Genomic DNA, 20,896 nt, shown 5'->3' on the forward strand with positions numbered 1-20,896 from the left:
CAAACAGTGGTATGCTGTTATCATTTTCCTCATACTATAATTACAACAATTATACTATTTATATTTTAATTCCTTTAGAAAGAAATTAAGTTACAAGGAGGTTGGCTGTTAGTCAAACTTGAGGATTAAAAATTAAAAATCTCAATCTTTTGGCAGGGTTAGTTTTTGAAACGAGACTATATTATTCACCTTTTTGTTGTTTTTTTAGGAGGAGAGGAAAAAGTTACCCATGTACCACTATCGGGATGAATTGCTCCAAGCTATTCATGATCACCAGGCATTTTCCCCTTCTATTCCTTTCTACTGAATACGAGTGAATTTCATCTCTGTTGTCAATGATCTGTTTTGTATTTGTATTCATTGCCTTTGTGTAAATATTTTCTTGTATACAATTGTGTCTATTCAAATTAAAACTCGAATATTCTCTTTATTTAGGTACTTGTAATTGTTGGAGAAACTGGTTCTGGAAAGACAACACAGATCCCCCAATATCTTCATGAAGTTGGATACACAAAGCATGGAATGGTGTGATTCAATTGCATTCATGTGCTTACAACATCTAAAAACCTTATTTTATGCTCCTGTTAATACTTCTTTTTGGCAATGTGCAAGTATTGACAATGCTGTGCTTCTTTGCTGATGTTTTATTTTTCTCTATTCTTGTTTTGTGGGCCTTGTCAACTATTGTTTATATATTGGGGAAAAAGTAGTTACCTGTTTGATTTTTCCATGCATGTTACTATAACTCCTAAAAAAACAATTCAAGAACAGTGGCCATGGTTTAATAATTTAATTTTGACTGTCATTCAATTATGATTACTTGTAACTTTTCATACATTGTATCATACCTTTTGTATTGTAGGCATTGAAAATGACGAAACCTAAGGTGGTTATATTTTTCTTTGCAGATTGCATGTACTCAGCCACGGCGTGTTGCAGCTATGAGTGTTGCTGCCCGAGTTTCTCAAGAAATGGGTGTTAAATTAGGACATGAGGTAAGCTGCCCTAAGTTTTGAATATTTTAACATTATTTCTGTAGTTATTATATTATAGAGTTTATTTGCTGTGAAGATTTAACAATTTTTAGAAAATGGATATACACATTATATGTTGAGTTCTTGTCAATATGTAAGTGGATTATGCACATCTCTCTTTCACTTGTCTTAGTCTTTTAATTGTTTAATTTGAATTTTTTTAATTTTAGGTTGGTTACTCCATCCGTTTTGAAGATTGTACATCAGAGAAAACCATTCTGAAATATATGACTGATGGAATGTTACTGAGGGAATTTCTTGGTGAGCCTGATCTAGCAAGTTATAGGTGAGCTTTTCTTGGATTCATATTTGGGGTTTAGTTAGACTCATTATAATTGTTTACTTATTATGTTTGCAAATGTTGCAGTGTTGTGATGGTGGATGAGGCTCACGAGAGAACACTCTCAACGGATATTTTGTTTGGATTAGTAAAGGTGAGCAGAACATTCTGTGTTGAACTAAATCTGTTTGCCTTGTTTATAATTCTAACAGGTTCAGCGTTGAGACGTTTTGAAGTCTATTCCTTGAAAAATAAGCATTTTTATTGATATTGAAGACACTTTGGGCATATATTTGGTTGAGTCTGTTGCAAGTGTTTTTCTTTACATTGCAATATCCTCCTGTGTACTTAATATTTTTGGGCTAAATCATCATTTTGGTCCCAATAAGTGTCACATTATTTTTTGAAACTAAGAAAATTTCAAATGAGTCCTTGAAATTTATAATGGTTTCATTTAAGTGTTAAACTTGTTATCATTTTGGTCCCTAAACATGTTATATTGTAACTTAAGTCATATTTCTGAATTTGACTCACGTGGTTGACAGACTGCACTTTCAGTGGAATTTTCTTGGTTAAAAAAATTAGTATGACAGTGTTATTGATGGGATTTGGAGCAGATAGGACAATTATTGGCTGAAAATATGAAGTTACGTGTGTATTGTTTAATTAGGTTCAGTTATGTTATTTAGGAATGTATTTTGTATTGGGTCTGATGGTTAACATTTATTATGTTTTTAGGAGCAGCTATTATATTAAAGTTATATAGCAAATGCCATGTAGGAAAAAAGTAAGCAGAGTACTTGAAAGTTCTTTGGGCGACTTCTGGTGGAATTTTCTCTTTAATTAATGTGCCTAAATACTAAATATCATTGTTCAATCAGCAATACACTTTCAAGGACTAAACTGCTTGTCTACTCTCTGTTTTTGTGACAGGATATTGCTCGATTCCGGCCTGATCTCAAGTTGCTGATATCAAGTGCTACACTGGATGCTGAGAAATTCAGTGATTACTTTGATTCTGCGCCAATATTCAGAATTCCAGGGAGACGATATCCTGTTGAAATAAACTACACGAAAGCTCCTGAGGCTGACTACTTGGATGCTGCTATTGTCACCTCGCTTCAAATCCATGTCACTCAACCTCCTGGAGATATATTGGTATTCCTTACTGGACAAGAAGAAATTGAAACAGCAGAAGAAATCTTGAAGCATAGAACTAGAGGCTTGGGGACTAAAATTGCTGAGTTAATAATATGCCCTATATACGCCAATCTTCCAACTGAATTACAGGCTAAAATATTTGAACCAACTCCTGAAGGAGCACGAAAGGTGGTACTTGCAACTAATATTGCCGAAACGTCATTGACAATTGATGGGATCAAGTATGTGATTGATCCAGGATTCGTTAAGATGAAAAGCTATAATCCTAGAACAGGAATGGAATCTTTGCTAGTAACTCCCATATCAAAAGCTTCAGCCAATCAGAGGGCAGGTCGTTCTGGAAGAACAGGTCCTGGAAAGTGCTTCCGACTGTACACCGCATATAATTTTCACAATGATTTGGAGGAAAACACTGTTCCTGAGATACAGCGGACTAACCTTGCAAATGTAGTTTTGACTTTAAAAAGTCTTGGTATTCATGATTTGTTGAACTTTGATTTTATGGATCCTCCCCCTGCTGAGGCCTTATTAAAAGCTTTGGAGCTTCTATTTGCATTAAGTGCATTAAATAAGCTCGGTGAGTTAACCAAGGTCGGTAGACGGATGGCAGAGTTTCCACTTGATCCTATGTTGTCAAAAATGATAGTGGCTTCAGAAAACTTCAAGTGTTCAGATGATATCATTTCAATTGCTGCTATGCTTTCTGTTGGAAACTCAATATTTTACCGTCCAAAGGATAAACAAGTACATGCAGACAATGCAAGGATGAATTTTCATACGGGAAATGTTGGAGATCATATTGCATTGCTAAAGGTTCCGTTGCTGCTGACTTTTTCTGTATTTTGTTGATTGTCAACTTTATCTATATGCATTTTTTCCTTTATGTGAAATGTTAGACTCTATTATTTGATCTAATTATAGATTAGATATATTTCTTGTGCCATCCACCATGACGGTGAGCTGTGCTGCATCACCCGTTGAGTTCATGGTGACCACATTGTTCTTTGTGGGTCATTCTAAATTTTTACTAGACCTTATTATTTTTGTTTCACTCAGGTCTATAATTCGTGGAAGGAGACCAATTATTCAACGCAATGGTGTTATGAAAATTATATACAGGTATTGACCTTTTACTGCGAACCATTATTTGGCGTGTCCGTCCGTATTTAGTGGAAGTGCTAGAAGAAAGTAGTATACACATTTATACGTTGTTAAGTAAGATAAGTAGCGATAATGTGATTTGAGAAAATTAAGGAATTGAGTGAAAATGGTGGGGAGAAATGATACTTTATTTAACTTGTTCTAAATATAATTTGGTTAAGTTTTTTAGTTCATTTGACGAGCATTAAGTTTTTTGACAAATTGAAGTGTGTAAAAAATATTGTACCAAATACTACCTCAATGTTCTCATTATTGAGAGTGGTGATGTGCCATGTTAATAGTTACTTTAGAGGGTTTTCTTTTGCAGATAGAGTGGATATAGCTTTGAGAAGATGTAATTACTAATCGTTTTCTTTTTATTGATTGGCTTTTTCTTATCCTTTCTACTATTACCTTTTACTTTTTTCTGCTGATAGTAGTATTCTTTTTATAAAAGAGCATTTTAAAACTTGTTGAATTTAGGCTTGTGACTTTGATGCCTATATTTAGTTCTCTTGTCATTGTGATCTATAAATGGAGTATTTCCTCAATGATTCTCAATTAAAAATGCTTTTATTCGAATTTATTTATCTTTTGTTCATCCTAGCAATGATTTTTGTTTATTAGTTTGTTTGTGTTTATCTTGATTCCAGGTAAGGAGTATGAAACGGGCAAGGGATATCCGTGATCAACTGGCAGGTCTTTTAGAGAGGGTTGAAATTGAACTAATATCAAATGAAAGTGATTTAGATGCCATCAAGAAATCTATTACTTCCGGTAAACTTATAAAACTGGTAATTTCTTGCATTGCAGATACTCTTTTAGTTTACTGAATCTAATCGTTAACTGCTGCAGGGTTTTTCCCACACTCTGCTCGACTCCAAAAGAATGGATCTTATCGAACTATCAAACATCCACAGACTGTTCACATACATCCTAGTGCAGGGCTGGCAGAGGTATTTTGGTATTGTATGTTGCTGATAAGTGATAATGTATGTTGATTTACTGGACCGCTTACTTAGCAGATAAAAATAACAAAGTAAAAGAGTAAGGAAGAGAGAAATTTGCAGAGATGATTTTATACTGCTTTAGATATTACCAATCCTACGTCCAATTACTAATCTCAAAAACAGAGACTAACTATTCACTATCACACCAGGGGAATTGGTTTCTTACAAAAACTTGTGCCTTTTAAAATTTTCTCTCAATTAAACTTACTTAGCAGATAAAAATAACAAAGTAAAAGAGTAAGGAAGAGAGAAATTTGCACAGATGATTTTATACCGGTTTGGATCTTACCAATCCTACGTCCAATTACTAATCTCACAAACAGGGACTAACTATTCACTATCAAAAAACCAAGGGGAATTGGTTTCTTACAAAAACTTGTGCCTTTTAAAATTTTCTCTCAATTAAACTTACTTAGTAGATAAAAATAACAAAGTAAAAGAGTAAGGAAGAGAGAAATTTGCACAAATAATTTTACACTGATTTGAATCTTACCAATCCTACGTCCAGTTACTAATCTCAAAAACAAGGGCTAACTATTCGCTGTCACAAAACCAAACAAACTTACAATCACATAGATACAAGTTGAAAGGTTTAGAATACACCTCTCTTGACACCTTCAACACACAAAGCATGACACCTTCTTCAGAAAACCTCCTTAGACACAGCAAGGATGATCTGGCTTTTCCTCAGTCACAGCAGCAGTACTCTCTATTGCTTTGCAAACACCCAAGTTTCCCAAGCCTTACAAGAATACAAGTTTCTGTTGTGGTTCAGACAATTCACAAGTTCTCAAGTGTTTTGGATGCCCTAGAATGAGAAATAAGAGTCTATTTATAGACTAAGCAATGGATACCTCCTAATTTTTGTTTTCAGCCATTCTTATTTGAAAGATAGTCCAACGGCTAAAGACCGTTAAAAACTCCAATGGATGTTAATCGATTACAACCTTTGTTAATCGATTATTCCCGAGCCATTTTGAGTTTTCAGACTTTGCTATAATAATTGATTATTCCTAGTGTTAATTGATTAAAACTAATCGATTACCACTCCATTTAATCAATTATTCCAGTGCGGTTTTGACTCTAAACACAATTTTTACAAGACTTATTACAAGGAATCAACAACCACTAGAAATCTAAGACCTATACAACAAATTACACTTTATTACAAAAGATTTACAACATGATACAAGTCTTCAAATGATCTTGTTTTTGATTGCTCATGACTTGATTTGGACATCATCAAAACTTCATCTTCATCATTTTGCTAACATGAAGGTCACTATGAGTTCCTTGTTATGAAGTATAATGTCTTTATTATTATTAATATTTATGTTAGGGTTTTGTTAGGGGCTTCCTGCCCATTTACTTTTCAAAACTACTGTCTCCTATAAATACAGTAGTAAGTTGTATCAGGTTTTCTAAGTGAAAAATAAGACTTTTGAGCTTCCCTCAACTCTTCAAGTCTTGTTATGCCTTTTAGGCTGACAAATGCTCCAATTATTTTTCAATCCTTAATGAATGATGTTCTAAGGCCTTTTCTATGGAAATTTGTCCTAGTATTCTTCGACGACTCCATGTGGAAGTGGCCAACTCCATAAGATGCCACTGCTTTACGTCGATTTTTGGGCCTCATGGGTTACTATAGGCGGTTTGTGCAAGATTATGGAAACATTGCCAAATCTTTGAGACAACTATTGAGGAAGGATGTGTTTCAATTGACTGAGGAGACTCAATAAACTTTTACTATCTTAAAGGATGCAGTGTCACTTTAACAACCTTGGCTGTTCTAGATTTTTCTAAGCCTTATGTGGTTGAGACAGATGCATCAAGCAAGGGATTGGGTGCAGTTCTCCTTCAAGATGGTAGGCCCTTAGCCTTTTGGAGTCAACCTTTGTCAGAACGAGACCAAAACAAATCAATTTACGAGAGGGAATTGATGGCTATTGTGCAAGCAGTGCATCATTGGAAACGTTATTTGTTGGGGGCACATTTCATGATTGTAACAGATCATAAAAGTTTGAAATTTCTGACTGAGCAGAAACTCTTGACAAAAGAGCAGTTCAAATGGACAACTAAATTGATTGGATTTGATTTTGAAATCTGATATAACCTAGTAGAGAAAACACTCGTTGATGCATTATCCAAATTTGCTTATATTGGTAGCATCTCTATTTTGCAGCCCCAAGAACGGGAAGGTTGGGAAGAAAAGGTGAGAAAAGATAAGAAATTAAGTGGTATCATGACAAATTTGTTGATAGACCCTAATGCCCATCCTCTTTATGAGATTAGAAAAGGAAGACTGTACTACCAAGGTAAATTAGTGTTGTCTAATAATTCATCCTGAATTCCTACAATTATTAAGGAGTTGCATGAAACACCTATGGGAGGACCTAATGGCTATTTTCATTCTCTTAAACCAGTCGCGGGTGTTTTATATTGGGAGGGCATGAGGAAATAGATAAAAAGTTTTGTTATGCAGTGTGAAGTTTCAGAGAACCTTTGCCCCTGCAGGGTTATTGCAACCCCTATCAATTCCAACACAAGTCTGGCCAGACGTCTCCATGGATTTTATTGGAGGTCTACCAAGAGCAAAGGGAAAAGACACTATTTTTGTGGTGGTGGACAGATTCACAAAGTACGCTCATTTTTTTGCTTTATCTCATCCTTATTCAGCAATGGAGGTGGCTCAACTTTTTGAAAAGGAAGTTGTCAGATTGCATGGATTTCCTTCACCCATTGTTTCAAACAGATACAGTTTTTCTGAGCCAATTTTGGAAGGAGATTTTCAAACAAGAAGGCACTAAATTGAACTACCCACTGCCTATCACCCATAATTGGATGGCCAAACGGTGGTTGTGAATTGCTATCTCGAAACCTATTTAAGGTGCATGACAGGAACTCAACCAAAACAGTGGCCCACTTGGCTACCTTAGGCTGAGTTTTGGCTCAACACCAACTACAACGCCTCTTCCTTGATGAAACCATTCAAGGTTTTATATGTGTTAGGATATTTATCCTATTTTATCATCATTATAGTGTGTCAAGGGTTACCCTATTTATCATGATTATATTATGTCTAGGATTACCCTATTTATCATGATTATATTGTGTCTAGGGTTACCCTATTTATCATGTATTTGTGTATCAATTTATTCTTATAAATAGAAGATTGTGAGAGGGATCAATCAAGCCCTCTAGAATTATTTTACAGTTTCAATCTTAAGTTGGTATCAGAGCGGGTCGATCCCGCTCTGGTTTCTGTCTCGTAATATATATTTGTCCGGCGCCACAGTTCTTTGTCGCCCGCCGCTGCCTGCCGCTGCCCGCCGCCGGCCACCGTCAACCGTCGGCCACCGTCGGCCGTCGCCGGCCACCGTCCGGCCACCGTCTCCGGCCACCGTCTCCGGCCACCGTCCGGCCACCGTCCGGCCACCGTCACCGCCGGCCACCGCCCGCCATTGCCGGCCACCGTCGTCCATCACTGTCAAAGTTTCCTTCGTCTAAACCCTTAGGGTTTTCTTGTTCTTCGTTAGTACTATTCGTCTTCTTCAGAAATGGCGTCTGGCAGTACTCTTTCCTTCTCTGGAAGTCCATCAATTACCTCCGAGAAGCTAAATGGAAAAAATTATCTATCATGGTCTGCTGCCGTTGAAATGTGGTTCCTTGGCCAAGGGCATTATGACCACCTTGAGCGAGATGGAAGCCATGTGCCTACTGAAAAAGCTGATCAGTGGAAACAAGCAGATTTCCAGTTGTGTGCCCTGTTATGGCAATCAGTGGAACCCAAACTTTTTGTATCTTTGAGGGCTTTCAAAACTTGTCACTCCTTTTGGAAGAAAGCCCAAAGCATTTATGCCAACGATATTCAACGTCTCTATGACACTACGAATAAACTTGCATCTCTTAAAATGGCAGACCATGATATGGTGTCCTTCATGACTGAAGCCCAATCTGCTGTCGAAGAACTTAGGATGTTTTTGGAAGTAGATCCATTAGAGGATATAAAAAAGAAACTAGACAAATTCTATATGGTGTTGATCCTTCGTGCCCTACATCCCGATTTTGATCATCTCAGAGATCAACTTCTAACTAGTCATGAGGTCCCCTCTATGGAAACATTGACCACTCGCCTTCTGCGTGTCCCGGTATCTCAAACTCAAGAAGCGCATGAACTAGTGGAACCATCTGTCATGGTTGCCACACGAGGAAGAGGAGGACGTGGCACTAGAGGAGGAGGACGAGGAGGTCAGGAACGTACTCAATGCACATATTGTAAAAGGATGGGTCATACTCAAGAGAATTGCTACTCCTTACATGGTTTCCCTTCCAAAACCGCCAATATTTCGAAGACTGAAACTTCCACTTTGAAAACTGAAACCTCTACTTCTATGTTTTCTGAGGATGAATATTAAGAGTATTTAAGGTTAAAGTCTAACAGCTTGGCACAACCATCTCAATCTCCCAATACATCAACAGCCTGCGTTTCTCAATCTATGGAATGTCAAAATTCATGGGTAATTGACTCAGGTGCTTCTGATCACATTTCTGGTAATACCTCTTTGTTCTCATCTATTTCCTTTCGAGAAAAACCTCATTTCATAACCCTTGCAAATGGATCTAAAACTTCTTCCAAAGGAGTCGGTCATGTTTCTTTGTCTCCCTCCCTCAATCTCAACTCAGTCCTTTTTGTCCCTAATTGTCCTTTTAATTTAATTTCCTTAAGCCAGTTGACTAAAATGTTAAATTGTTCAATAACCTTTGATCATAAATCTTTTGTTATACAGGAGCGTGGTTCGGGGAGACAGATTGGAGAAGGATATGAAGCTGGCGGATTATACCATTTTGGATCTCGTCCAAGGGTGTCTTGTGTTGCTGCTCTTAATCCTAAAGTGCTACATGATCGACTTGGCCATCCTCATTTGTCCAAATTAAAAAAGATGTGTCCTGAACTTAGTGGTCTCCAAACCTTAGAATGTGAGTCATGTCAATTAGGAAAACATGTTAGATCTTCCTTTCCTAAAAGGTCTCAATCAATATGTAATTCTAGTTTTTCCATCATCCATTCTGATATATGGGGACCTAGTCGTATCTCCTCCTTTGGTTATAGATATTTTGTTACCTTTATTGATGAATATTCAAGATGTACTTGGGTTTATCTTATGAAAAATCGTTCTGAATTGTTAGCTATCTTTACATCCTTTTTGAATGAAATCAAGAATCAATTTGGTCAAGTAATCAAAATATTAAGAAGTGATAATGCCAAAGAGTATTTTTCATCCTCCTTTTCTGCCATCTTGAGTTCCCATGGTATCTTACATCAGTCTACTTGTCCTCATACACCACAACAAAATGGTATAGCAGAACGAAAAAATAGACACTTGGTTGAAACTGCTCGTACCCTTTTGCTTGGTGCCCATATTCCTGTCCATCACTGGGGGGATGCCATCTTAACTGCATGTTATCTTATTAATAGGATGCCCTCCTCCTCTCTTGATAATAAAGTCCCTTTCTCCATTTTGTTTCCTAATGATCCTCTCTTTCATACATCTCCCCGAGTGTTTGGCTGTGTATGTTTTGTTCATGACATGTCTCCAGGTCTAGACAAACTCTCCGCTCGCGCTCTCAAATGTGTCTTCTTAGGCTATTCTCGACTTCAAAAAGGATATCGGTGTTACTCTCCTGAAACTAAGAAGTATTACATGTCTGCCAATGTCACATTCTTTGAACAGACTCCTTACTTCTCTCCATCTGTTCAGGATGTTTCTATCCTCCAGCAGGTCCTTCCTATTCCAATGGTTGAGTCAAATAGCTCCACTGTCTCTGTCATTCCCAGTCATGATCACAATCCTTCTACACCTGTTTCTCCACATACTGAGATCATCCCACACAGGGCCCCAATGGATAGTCCACCTCCCCAAGACAATGGTGAATCTCCTACTTCAGATTCTTCTCCCTCGTCACCTCCTCCCACCCCTCCTGGTGCAAATGATTCAGCATGGCCTATTGCCCTCAGAAAAGGTACTCGTTCCACTCGGAACCCTCATCCCATTTATAATTTTCTAAGCTATCATCGATTGTCGCCCTCCTATTTTTCTCTTTTATCCTCAGTGTCCTCTGTTGTTATACCCAAGAATGTGAAAGAAGCACTTGATCATCCTAGATGGCGACAAGCTATGATTGCAGAAATGCAGGCTCTTGACCACAGTAATACTTGGGAGCTGGTGCCCCTTCCCCCAGGAAAAAAGGCGGTTGGTTGTCGATGGGTGTATGTAGTTAAAGTTGGCCCTGATGGTGAAATTGATCGGCTCAAAGCTCGGCTTGTTGCAAAAGGTTACACTCAGGTTTATGGTCTTGATTATTGTGACACTTTCTCTCCTGTAGCCAAGATGACTACTATTCGTCTCTTCTTTGCCATGGCAGCCATTCGTCACTGGCCACTTCATCAATTGGATATCAAGAATGCCTTCCTACATGGTGATCTTGAGGAAGAAGTTTATATGGAGCAACCTCCAGGGTTTGTTGCTCAGGGGGAGTCTGGTATGGTATGCAAATTGCATCGATCTCTATATGGCCTCAAGCAATCCCCACGTGCTTGGTTTGGAAAGTTTAGCTCCATTGTTCAAAAATTTGGGCTAAAACGCAGTGAAGCAGACCATTCAGTTTTTTATTGTCATTCTTCTCTCGGGAAATGTGTTTACTTAATAGTATATGTTGATGATATTGTCATTACAGGAAATGATGCTGTTGGAATATCTCAACTAAAAGAGTACTTGTGTAGACATTTTCAAACCAAGGATCTTGGAAGTCTCAAATATTTCTTAGGCATTGAAGTAGCGCAATCAAAAGATGAAGTTGTAATCTCCCAAAGGAAGTATGCTCTTGATATATTACAAGAAACAGGCATGATTGATTGTAGACCGGTAGACAGTCCCATGGACCCAAACCAGAAATTAAGGACAGAAGAAGGTGAATTATTCTCCGATCCAGAGAGGTATAGGAGGCTGGTTGGCAAACTGATTTATCTCACTATTACAAGGCCAGATCTATCCTTTGCAGTTGGAGTGGTTAGTCAGTTCATGCAGGCTCCATGTATTGACCATTGGAATGCTCTCATTCGCATTCTAAGGTATGTAAAGAAGGCTCCCGGGCAAGGATTGTTATATGAAGATAAAGGAAGCATTCATGTCTCTGGGTATTGTGATGCAGATTGGGCAGGTTCACCTATTGATAGACGGTCTGCAACAGGATATTGTGTTTTTCTGGGAGGAAACATTATTTCATGGAAAAGTAAGAAACAGAATGTAGTAGCTCGATCAACCGCGGAAGCCGAGTATAGGGCAATGGCATCACTAACATGTGAACTTATATGGGTGAAACAATTCCTTCAAGAGGTTAAATTTTGTGACATCCATACTATGAAGATGTATTGCGACAATCAAGCTGCTCTCCACATTGCATCAAATCCAGTGTTTCACGAGAGGACTAAACATATAGAAATTGATTGTCATTTTGTTCGTGAAAAGTTGTTGACCAAAGAAATATGTACTGAGTTTATTGGGTCAAACGATCAACTCGCAGATGTATTGACCAAGTCATTAAGGGGTCCTCGGATTGAGTTTATTTGTTCCAAGCTTGGTACATACAATTTGTATGCTCCAGCTTGAGGGGGAGTGTTAGGATATTTATCCTATTTTATCATCATTATAGTGTGTCAAGGGTTACCCTATTTATCATGATTATATTATGTCTAGGATTACCCTATTTATCATGATTATATTGTGTCTAGGGTTACCCTATTTATCATGTATTTGTGTATCAATTTATTCTTATAAATAGAAGATTGTGAGAGGGATCAATCAAGCCCTCTAGAATTATTTTACAGTTTCAATCTTAAGTATATGGTTGCGATCCTCCTCTCATTTTTAAAGGCACAACAATCCCATCCAAGGTGGAAAGTGTTAATTAGATGAAGGTAGTAAGGGATGAGATTTTGAAAGAGTTGAAAGAGAATTTGTGCAAAGCCCAAGAGAAAAAGAAGCTTCAAGCTAACAAACACAGGAGTCATGTGGTTTATAATGAAGGGGAATGGGTTTTCTTAAGGATTCAACCATATAGATTTAAATCCTTAGCATGAAAACCAAATGAAAATTAAGTCCACGTTGTTATGGACCTTATCAAGTGGTGTAACGAGTTGGAAAGGTTGCTTACAAATTACTCCTACCACAACACAACCACATCCACCCTGTCTTTCACGTGTCTTTGCTCAAACCAGCCATGAGTTTGGTGTGACAGATTGAGAGATAGTATAATCCTCAAGACTTGTGTCATGCTCCAACATTTGTCTGGTACGCCGATCTTGAACAAGAACATAATTATTAGCAAAAAGAACATAGTAATTTTGGGTGCGAGTAAGCTTGCTTGTGGAGATTAAATTGAAAGGACACTTGAGAATATAAAGCACAAAATCTAGGGTAAGATTAGAAGAACGTTGTGTTTGCTAATGCTGTGAACTTTTATTTTAAAGCCATGTGCCATGGTAACAGAGGGTAAAGAATCCAAATAAGTCAGTTGAGAGAAAAGGGACTTGTTGCCATACATATGGTCAGAGGCACTAGAGTCAAGAATCCAAGGTCCAAGGAAGGAGGTTTAAGAAATACAGGCTACATGATTACCAGACTGAGCAACGATGATGACATGTTGTGTAAGTTGCATGGCTGCCTTGTATTGGAGAAACTCATTAATGGCATCAACGAAAATTGGAACCTGATGGTTTTGAAGAATTGACCTGAACTATATTAGCTGTCTTGTGTTGTTGTCATGCCTTTGTACGACATTCTGATGGTTTTGAAGAATTGACCTGAACAATATTAGTTGTCTTGTGTTGTTGTCATGCCTTTGTACGACATTCTGCCTTAGTATGGCCATACTATTGACAAAAATTGCAACAAGTGCATTGACCACGATATCCACCACCATTTCCACTTCGTCCACCATGGTAGGAAGATTGAGAGTGAGTAAAAAGCAGAGGAATCAGTTGGAGGTGCAGGAGAATGACCAAATATGTGAGGAACTGAGAGGCGAAGTAATTGTTCACTAAAGGTGTCATAAGATGGAACAACCATGGCAGATAAGATTTGATTGTGGACAGAATCAAACTCAGAAGGAAGTTTAGCAAGTGCAAGCACCGTAAAAAACTTGCCACGTTGTTCAATATGTTTGTCTACATCATTAGTAAACGACAAGATTGACTCAAAATCAACAATTAAGTGATCGAGCTTACCAAGATATGTTAGTATATCATGATTGTCCAGCTTCATAGTGATAATAAGGTTGGAGACAACAATGTAAAGGCGATGAACATCGTTGGAGTATACTCTCTTGGCTTTGTTCCAAACATTATAACAAGTAGTAAAAGTGTGCTATTGAGGCTGCAATTTGACATCATCAATTTGCATCCATTGGGCTTGATCATTACACGAAATATCTTTGGCTTGTTTGGTCAAGTGGTCGGCACGACCTTGACCCTAAAACCATAGCTGGACAGCAGCAACCCAACAGTTATAGTTGCTAGTCCAGATCAGTTTTTCACATGGAATCAGCGGAATGTGGTAAAAGTAACTACAGAAGGGGTACTTGAGCGTGAGCTTTCGGAAGCCATGGGAAAAGTACTTGAAATGGGTTTAGAAAGGGGTGTTTGGGTTTGACGAAGGGGGCAAAGGGCATGTTGGCAAGTGGGTTGTGCTGGAATAGTGAGAAAAACGCAAGTGGAGACAGGCGCATGATACGAATGTGCCAAGAAGAGGCCCCGTTTGTGGGTCCATGCATCAGCTGATATGTTAGGTTACTTTATACGAGTAACCTAAATCTACCCTCTCTTCTCACTCAAATACTCAAACAACACAAATGAAAGTATGTATGTATGTATTATTGATTTTGTAACGTGAAAGAAAATACAAGTATAATCTTCCCCAAAGTGGCCTATCCTCCTCCATTGGCAAATATGGCTAGTCTATACCCAAAATGAAAATATATGATGATCCCTCTTCCCCTATTCTGAAATTATTTATACTCTCTCTCTACGAACAACTAACAAACTTCCCTGTTATTGAGCCGTTCGGTCATTAGCTCCCTCCTCCAATGCAACACCGTTCGATGTGAACACATTACCGTTCGGATATTACTTCAACATTTCCACTCGGCTTTCAACATTACCGATCAACCCTCCTCTTCTATTCCTCCTTTCATATCCACCGTTCGGTCCTTACTCCTCTTATATTCTTTTAGCTTCCTAACATTACCCTCCCCTTCAATATCAACCTTGTCCTCAAGGTTGAAGTCCAAACCATCCTCTTGCTCTGTATTAAGACTTGGGGTGTCTCCTCCCTTGGCTGCTGCTGGTTCCTTCGCTGTAGCACTTTTCAGGGCTTTGCAAATCCATGATAAATTGAAAGAGTAGCCACTTGATAGATATAGTGCAGAAAGGCATATCCGTCCAGTTTGGCCATAAGTGAAAAATTTCATTCCCAGTGCATATTCCAAAAGAACCGGAATAAGCCCTTCACCCTGTCCAGTTTCTTGTAAATCAAGGCCTGATAGAACATTAGCCTCACTACTGCACTCCAACCGAATACCAGATGCTATCTCCTTGTAGGCATTGTGTATTGGCTCTCTCTCAACATAATTAACTGGATCACTTTCAAAAGATATAAACTTTGCTACGTCCTTCCAAGCATTCTGTCCTATACGTTTTCTAGTCCTTCTTACATATGATTTATTAGACTTAGCCTTAAACTGATCATCTACAGCTACGATTCTTCTACTATTATTCAAATCATGATATGCTCCTTCCTGGCAAAGCTGCTGCAATTTCTCCACTTCTTCCGAAAGAGTTTCATTTTGGTGGCTTTCCTTCCTCAAAAGCATCTGATAGTCCGCTAACTGGTTGTCTTTAGCAACCTTTAGCGAAGTGAGCTCGACTCTCAAATAATTGACTTGTCCAAGAAGCTCTTCCTTCTCGATCTTCAATTGTTCTATGACCTCTTCTGCAGCGAACAAGCCATTGATGAATTTAAGCTGTTCTTCGTTAAGGTGTTCCCAATCAAATAGTTTCTTAGTCTTGACTTCGGTGTACTTGTCCATGGAGCTTCGTGTACAGAACCTCCATTGCACGCACAAACTGTAATGAGTTAATTTGAATTTGAAGTCTATCTTCCTTCAATGGGATTCGATGGTCTATTTTCCTCTCAGGTGGCAACCTTTGGGGTTCTTGAAACACCCCCTTGAAATCTGCCAGAATATGTTGCAACCCCACTTCCTGCACTGGTGCCACTTTCTCTGTTTCCCAGTCTCCCTCAGTCATTTCTGCTTGGCTTAAGCTCCAAACTAGAGGCATGGTTTCTATCTCCCTCTCCTTTAACAGTGCCTCAGGAGTCACCACTTTACATGTCAATGTTGGATTCCCCTGAATTTCTACTTCCTGTTCTTCTAACGCAAATCGCATCGTCAGTTCTCCCCAGTTTACCTTAATTTCTCCCAGGCTTGCTAGCCATGCCACCCCTAAAATCACCTCTACTCCTCCCAAGTCAAAGACGTAGAATTTCTCTCTCACTTCCATTCCTTCCAAAACTAGGGGACCCCCCTACAGCATCCCTGAGCTATTTTTTTCTGCCCATCCGCCAGACTCACCTTGTAAGGTGGTGTCTTACTTACTTCCAATCCCAATTCCTCCACCAATCGGTTTGAAATAAAATTGTGGCTCGCGCCGATGTCAATTAATACTAGGACTCTTCTCTCATTCACTCATCCTTGTAGCTTCATAGTTTTCGGTTGAGTGAGGCCCCCTACTGAAAAATAGGACAACTTCATGGGCTCCGGTTCCTTCTCTAACTCGTTCTCCCCTTCTTCTTCCTCCTCGTCTTCCGCCAAAATGGTCACCCTCATACTCCTCTTTGGACAACCATGCCCCGGGCTGTATGGACCGCCGCAGTGGAAGCATCGACCTCCCTCCCTCCTCTTAATATATTTTGGGTAAGGTAGATTCCTTACTCCACGCCCTCGAGTCTCGCCCTGGTAATTGCTACCATTTCTCGAAGCCGTCGTGCCTCCAATGCTTTCCTTCTTTGGCGCACTTACATTCTTTGAAGCGTTTGTCCTACTCTGTCCCCCCTTGAACGGTTCAAATCTGGCCACCGTTCCTGCTCCTCCCTGATACTTGCTCCACCCTGTATTACTTCTGTCCATTGTCTCGCTATTTGTTTTGGTGCTCTTGCCGATTTCCTCTACATCCCTCGCCACCTCGATTGTCGTGAGTAAGTCTTTAGGATTGTGAGGTCTGATCTGGCTACAATTGTCATTCTGTAGCCCTGCGATAAAATAACCCATCAGTTGTGCCTCCGTCACATAATCCTCCACAGACCCTCGTTGTTGCAGCGATGCTAATTTTTCGAACACAGTTCCCCGCTCTCTCCCACCGAGCCGCCGCACCACAGCGTCACAAAATTCTTCCCACTTGGGTTCCGTTACCTTCGTCTTCCAAAATCGAAACCAGTAGTTGGCGCTGCCTTCCATGCAGACAAAGGCCAATCAGAGTTTCTCCTTTTCCCCTACACCTTGGATCTCGAAGAATTTCTCTGCTCGAGCAATCCATCCCATCGGGTCGAGCCCTTCGAAAGTGGGTAATTCTACCTGTTTCACCCAATTAGGTGGTGCGTCTCTCTGGTCGTCCTCCAATTCTTCCTCCGAGCTCTCTCTTCTCCCCTCCGAGCTCTCTCTTCTCCTCCGCCGATTGTCATTAATTGACCCCTGACTTCCTTCCGAATTCCGTTCTAGATCTCGCGCCAACCTCTCTACCACTCGCGTCAACTCTTTCAAGTCTTGGCGAATGCCCATATTGTCTGCCTTCAATTCTTCTCCCGCCAACTCCAACGCGCTCATTCTCCCTTCGATTCGGTTCTCCAATCCTCCCTTCCATCTTGCTCTCCCTCCGATTTGGATCCGGTAGGTCGGACCAATTGTTAGGTTACTTTATACGAGTAACCTAAATCTACCTTCTCTTCTCACTCAAATACTCAAACAACAAAAATGAAAGTATGTATGTATGTATTATTGGTTCTGTAACATGAAAGAAAATACAAGTATAATCTTCCCCAAAGAGGCCTATCCTCCTCCACTGGCAAATATGGCCAGTCTATACCCAAAATGAAAATATATGATGATCCCTCTTCCCCTATTCTGAAATTATTTATACTCTCTCTCTATGAACAACTAACAAACTTCCCTGTTATTGAGCCGTTCGGTCATTAGCTCCCTCCTCCAATGCAACACCGTTCGGTGTGAACACATTACCGTTCGGATATTACTTCAACATTTCCACTCGGCCTTCAACGTTACCGATCGGCCCTCCTCTTCTATTCCTCCTTTCATATCCACCGTTCGGTATCAATGTATATACCGTTCGGTCCTTACTCCTCTTATATACTTTTAGCTTCCTAACATGATCAGAGCGGCAAATTAAGCATGGTGGTCACTAGAGAAAGATGGTCTTGATTGTAGTGGTCACCATAGGCTCAGTGATAGATGACACGAGCACATAGTGGCCATTGTTCACCTGTAAAAAAATATCCAAGACTGAACCCTACGCAACTGATTCCATATAGAATTATATATGTTTTGAATGTATTGTGTATCTAATGTAGATCAACACAGTATGTATTTATACTATTTTACAGAATCAATTATAATAAAAACACTTAATAATTAGGAATCGATCATCCTAATTTCCTATATTATGTAGGGGTTAATTTCCTCAAATCTGTAATAGCTGATTACATTCTAACAGTATAAAAGATCTAATTGTTTCTTTCATCATTTGGTTTCTCTTATAGGTTCTTCCTAGATGGGTTATATACCATGAACTAGTACTCACAACCAAGGAATATATGAGACAGGTAATTTCAACTGTTACCTATTTCATGTTTCATGACTTTTTTCGATGGATATTTGACAATAGCTGAAACTGAATACTCATGTTTCAGGTGACAGAATTAAAGCCGGAGTGGTTGGTGGAGATTGCGCCCCACTATTACCAGCTTAAGGATGTTGAAGACTGTATGCTTTCTCTCTCTTTCTCATATTGCTATTATATTTTTAGAAGGAGTTAACAACATTTCCCCTTTGAGCATTAATCAAGTATTCTTTATAAATATCATAAAGAGTCCTGTTATTGGATTCTAGCTATGATCCTGCCATTAGTTTGTGGATGTTATCCCACATGTTTTAATAATGATGATTCTAATTTATTGGTTGTCATACTGTTAATGCATCTTTAGCTGTTTAGTAGTACGTGAGAAAAATACAAATAAATTAGAATGAATTTGGGAGTATGTATTGCCTTCTCTTAGGTTTTCATATTTATTTATAGTAGTTTTTGAGATACATCAAATACTGTGAATGAGAGGGAAAACTAGATGGTTCTAGAATATGTTCCTAGAAACTAGGTTTAACACAAAGCATCCTTCTAGAAACTAGGTTTAGGCGATCGGAAAAGAAAAAAATAGTGAATTTATTCAAGATAATTATGTACTTACAAAATACGGTCTCAATTCATCCTATTTCATCCTATCGAAGATGTGATATGATTCCAAAGGGTGAACTAGACCGATCCAATAAGATTTCATTCTTGAACAAAAATCCGATAGACTTTTTGGAGGGAGGGTCCCATTGGCGTGCATCCAGTAGGAATTGAACCTACAAATTCGTCAATTATGAGTTGGGCGCTTTAACCATTCAGCCATGAATGCTTAGCGGGAATCTTCGTACATGGTGAATAACCAAATTCCAATTGAAGTGAAATCTTTCGGATAAATCAATGCAATTAGGAGGATTCGATGAAAGGACCTCGATTCAAATCTTGGATTTTCGAATCGAGAGAGATATTGAGAGAAATCAAGAATTCTCGCTATTTTTTAGGTTCATGGACCCAATTAAATTCAGCGGGGTTTTTCATTCCCAGTTTTTTCCATCAAGAGAGTATTAAAAACTCACCCATAAACAATAATAAAATATTATCATAGTATTAAAAAATAAAGTAAACTATTTCAAAGATATATTAAATCTGTTTGTTTTAGATATTATTTTGTTTTATTTGACATATATTTTGCTGAACTTTATGAATAGTTATTTGACAAATCCTTTCTTTTATAATTAGAATGCCTGAGGTGTGAATTATCGTTTTGTTTAAGATTTTAGTCAGTAAACTCAAATTTAATCCAAAAGTGAAAAAAGGATAATTATATGCAAATTGTGACCTATGGAAAATATTTTGCTCAAGTAGCATATAGCATATTATTAGTCAACTTTGAATTTCTTGATTGTTATAAGAATGTTATTTATGCCATATAGCTATTGAGTTGAATCAAATTTTATGGCAGCGTATTCGAAAAAAATGCCCCGAGGAGCAGGCCGGGTACAAGAGGACAAATAAATGACACTTTTGGAAGAAGAAAAAATTGTCTCTGAAACATGGGATATGTTTAGGCGTGTCTTCCACAGGAGTACACAGAAGTGATTAAATGATACACGACTATGCCAACTTATATAAGGTTGGACTTTTATCATACTGGGGTGTATCTTCTTTTTGTTTGTAATGATATTTTAGGTACTTTTGGCATATTAGTCTAATTGAGATGTCAAAAGATTATAATCATGGGATATGTACTGTACATATTGTACTATAGCGTTGTATCTCCATGCCTGTGCTGACTTCATTACTAATTACCAACAAATTTTGCTCTGTTAGGTTGTTTTTTCATTTTTTTTGTAAGTGAATTCTGTTTCAATTTTGTTATTGCTATTTGATACTAACGAATTTCACAACGGTAACACAATATTTTGGAAGCAGCATGAACAAATTCATTTGATCTAGCAAATAGTTTCCTATCAGTCTATGGTTGAGATGTTTTGTCCCCATATCTGGAACAAGATGGATGAATGATATGTATCATTATATTAGATATCATGTATTGTTTTTTTTTTCATTAGTTTTACTTAGATATTAATTCTTTTAGTTTTTCTTTTTAGATTCCAATTAATTTTTCTTTCCCCACCTAGTTTTACTAAATAAATAAGTTATAATTCTACAATTCTATCTTAAAGTATCAAGTCTACGGATTAGACTCTAGGTTGTCCTTATACTACAATAATACAATAATGGAGAATTTAGGTTTATTGACTTGTGCGACCACGTATCTTTCAACAAATGGCTCCAGTGC

At 38.3% G+C, this 20,896-nt stretch overlaps 1 protein-coding gene across 4 annotated transcripts in view; it reads left to right on the plus strand.

Annotated features, from left to right (window-relative positions):
* LOC108331620 (pre-mRNA-splicing factor ATP-dependent RNA helicase DEAH1) overlaps window positions 1–20,436 on the plus strand; it is a 32,500-nt gene extending 12,064 nt beyond the window's left edge. For 3 of the 4 annotated variants that reach the window (XM_017566429.2, XM_052877179.1, XM_017566430.2), the window contains 12 exons: window positions 209–277; window positions 436–525; window positions 909–995; window positions 1,205–1,320; window positions 1,402–1,468; window positions 2,248–3,288; window positions 3,532–3,594; window positions 4,269–4,392; window positions 4,471–4,571; window positions 18,512–18,574; window positions 18,662–18,734; window positions 20,057–20,436. In XM_017566429.2, coding sequence (XP_017421918.1) covers window positions 209–277; window positions 436–525; window positions 909–995; window positions 1,205–1,320; window positions 1,402–1,468; window positions 2,248–3,288; window positions 3,532–3,594; window positions 4,269–4,392; window positions 4,471–4,571; window positions 18,512–18,574; window positions 18,662–18,734; window positions 20,057–20,109 — 1,947 coding nt within the window. In that variant the 3' untranslated portion in view covers window positions 20,110–20,436. Of the gene's footprint in view, window positions 1–208; window positions 278–435; window positions 526–908; window positions 996–1,204; window positions 1,321–1,401; window positions 1,469–2,247; window positions 3,289–3,531; window positions 3,595–4,242; window positions 4,393–4,470; window positions 4,572–18,511; window positions 18,575–18,661; window positions 18,735–20,056 lie in introns of those variants that run through there. The other variant, XM_052877180.1, reaches the window with a different exon arrangement.
* Window positions 20,437–20,896: the final 460 nt, after the last annotated feature.

Source organism: Vigna angularis, chromosome 4 (genome assembly GCF_016808095.1).
Source record: "Vigna angularis cultivar LongXiaoDou No.4 chromosome 4, ASM1680809v1, whole genome shotgun sequence".
NCBI classification, from domain to species: Eukaryota; Viridiplantae; Streptophyta; class Magnoliopsida; order Fabales; family Fabaceae; genus Vigna; species Vigna angularis.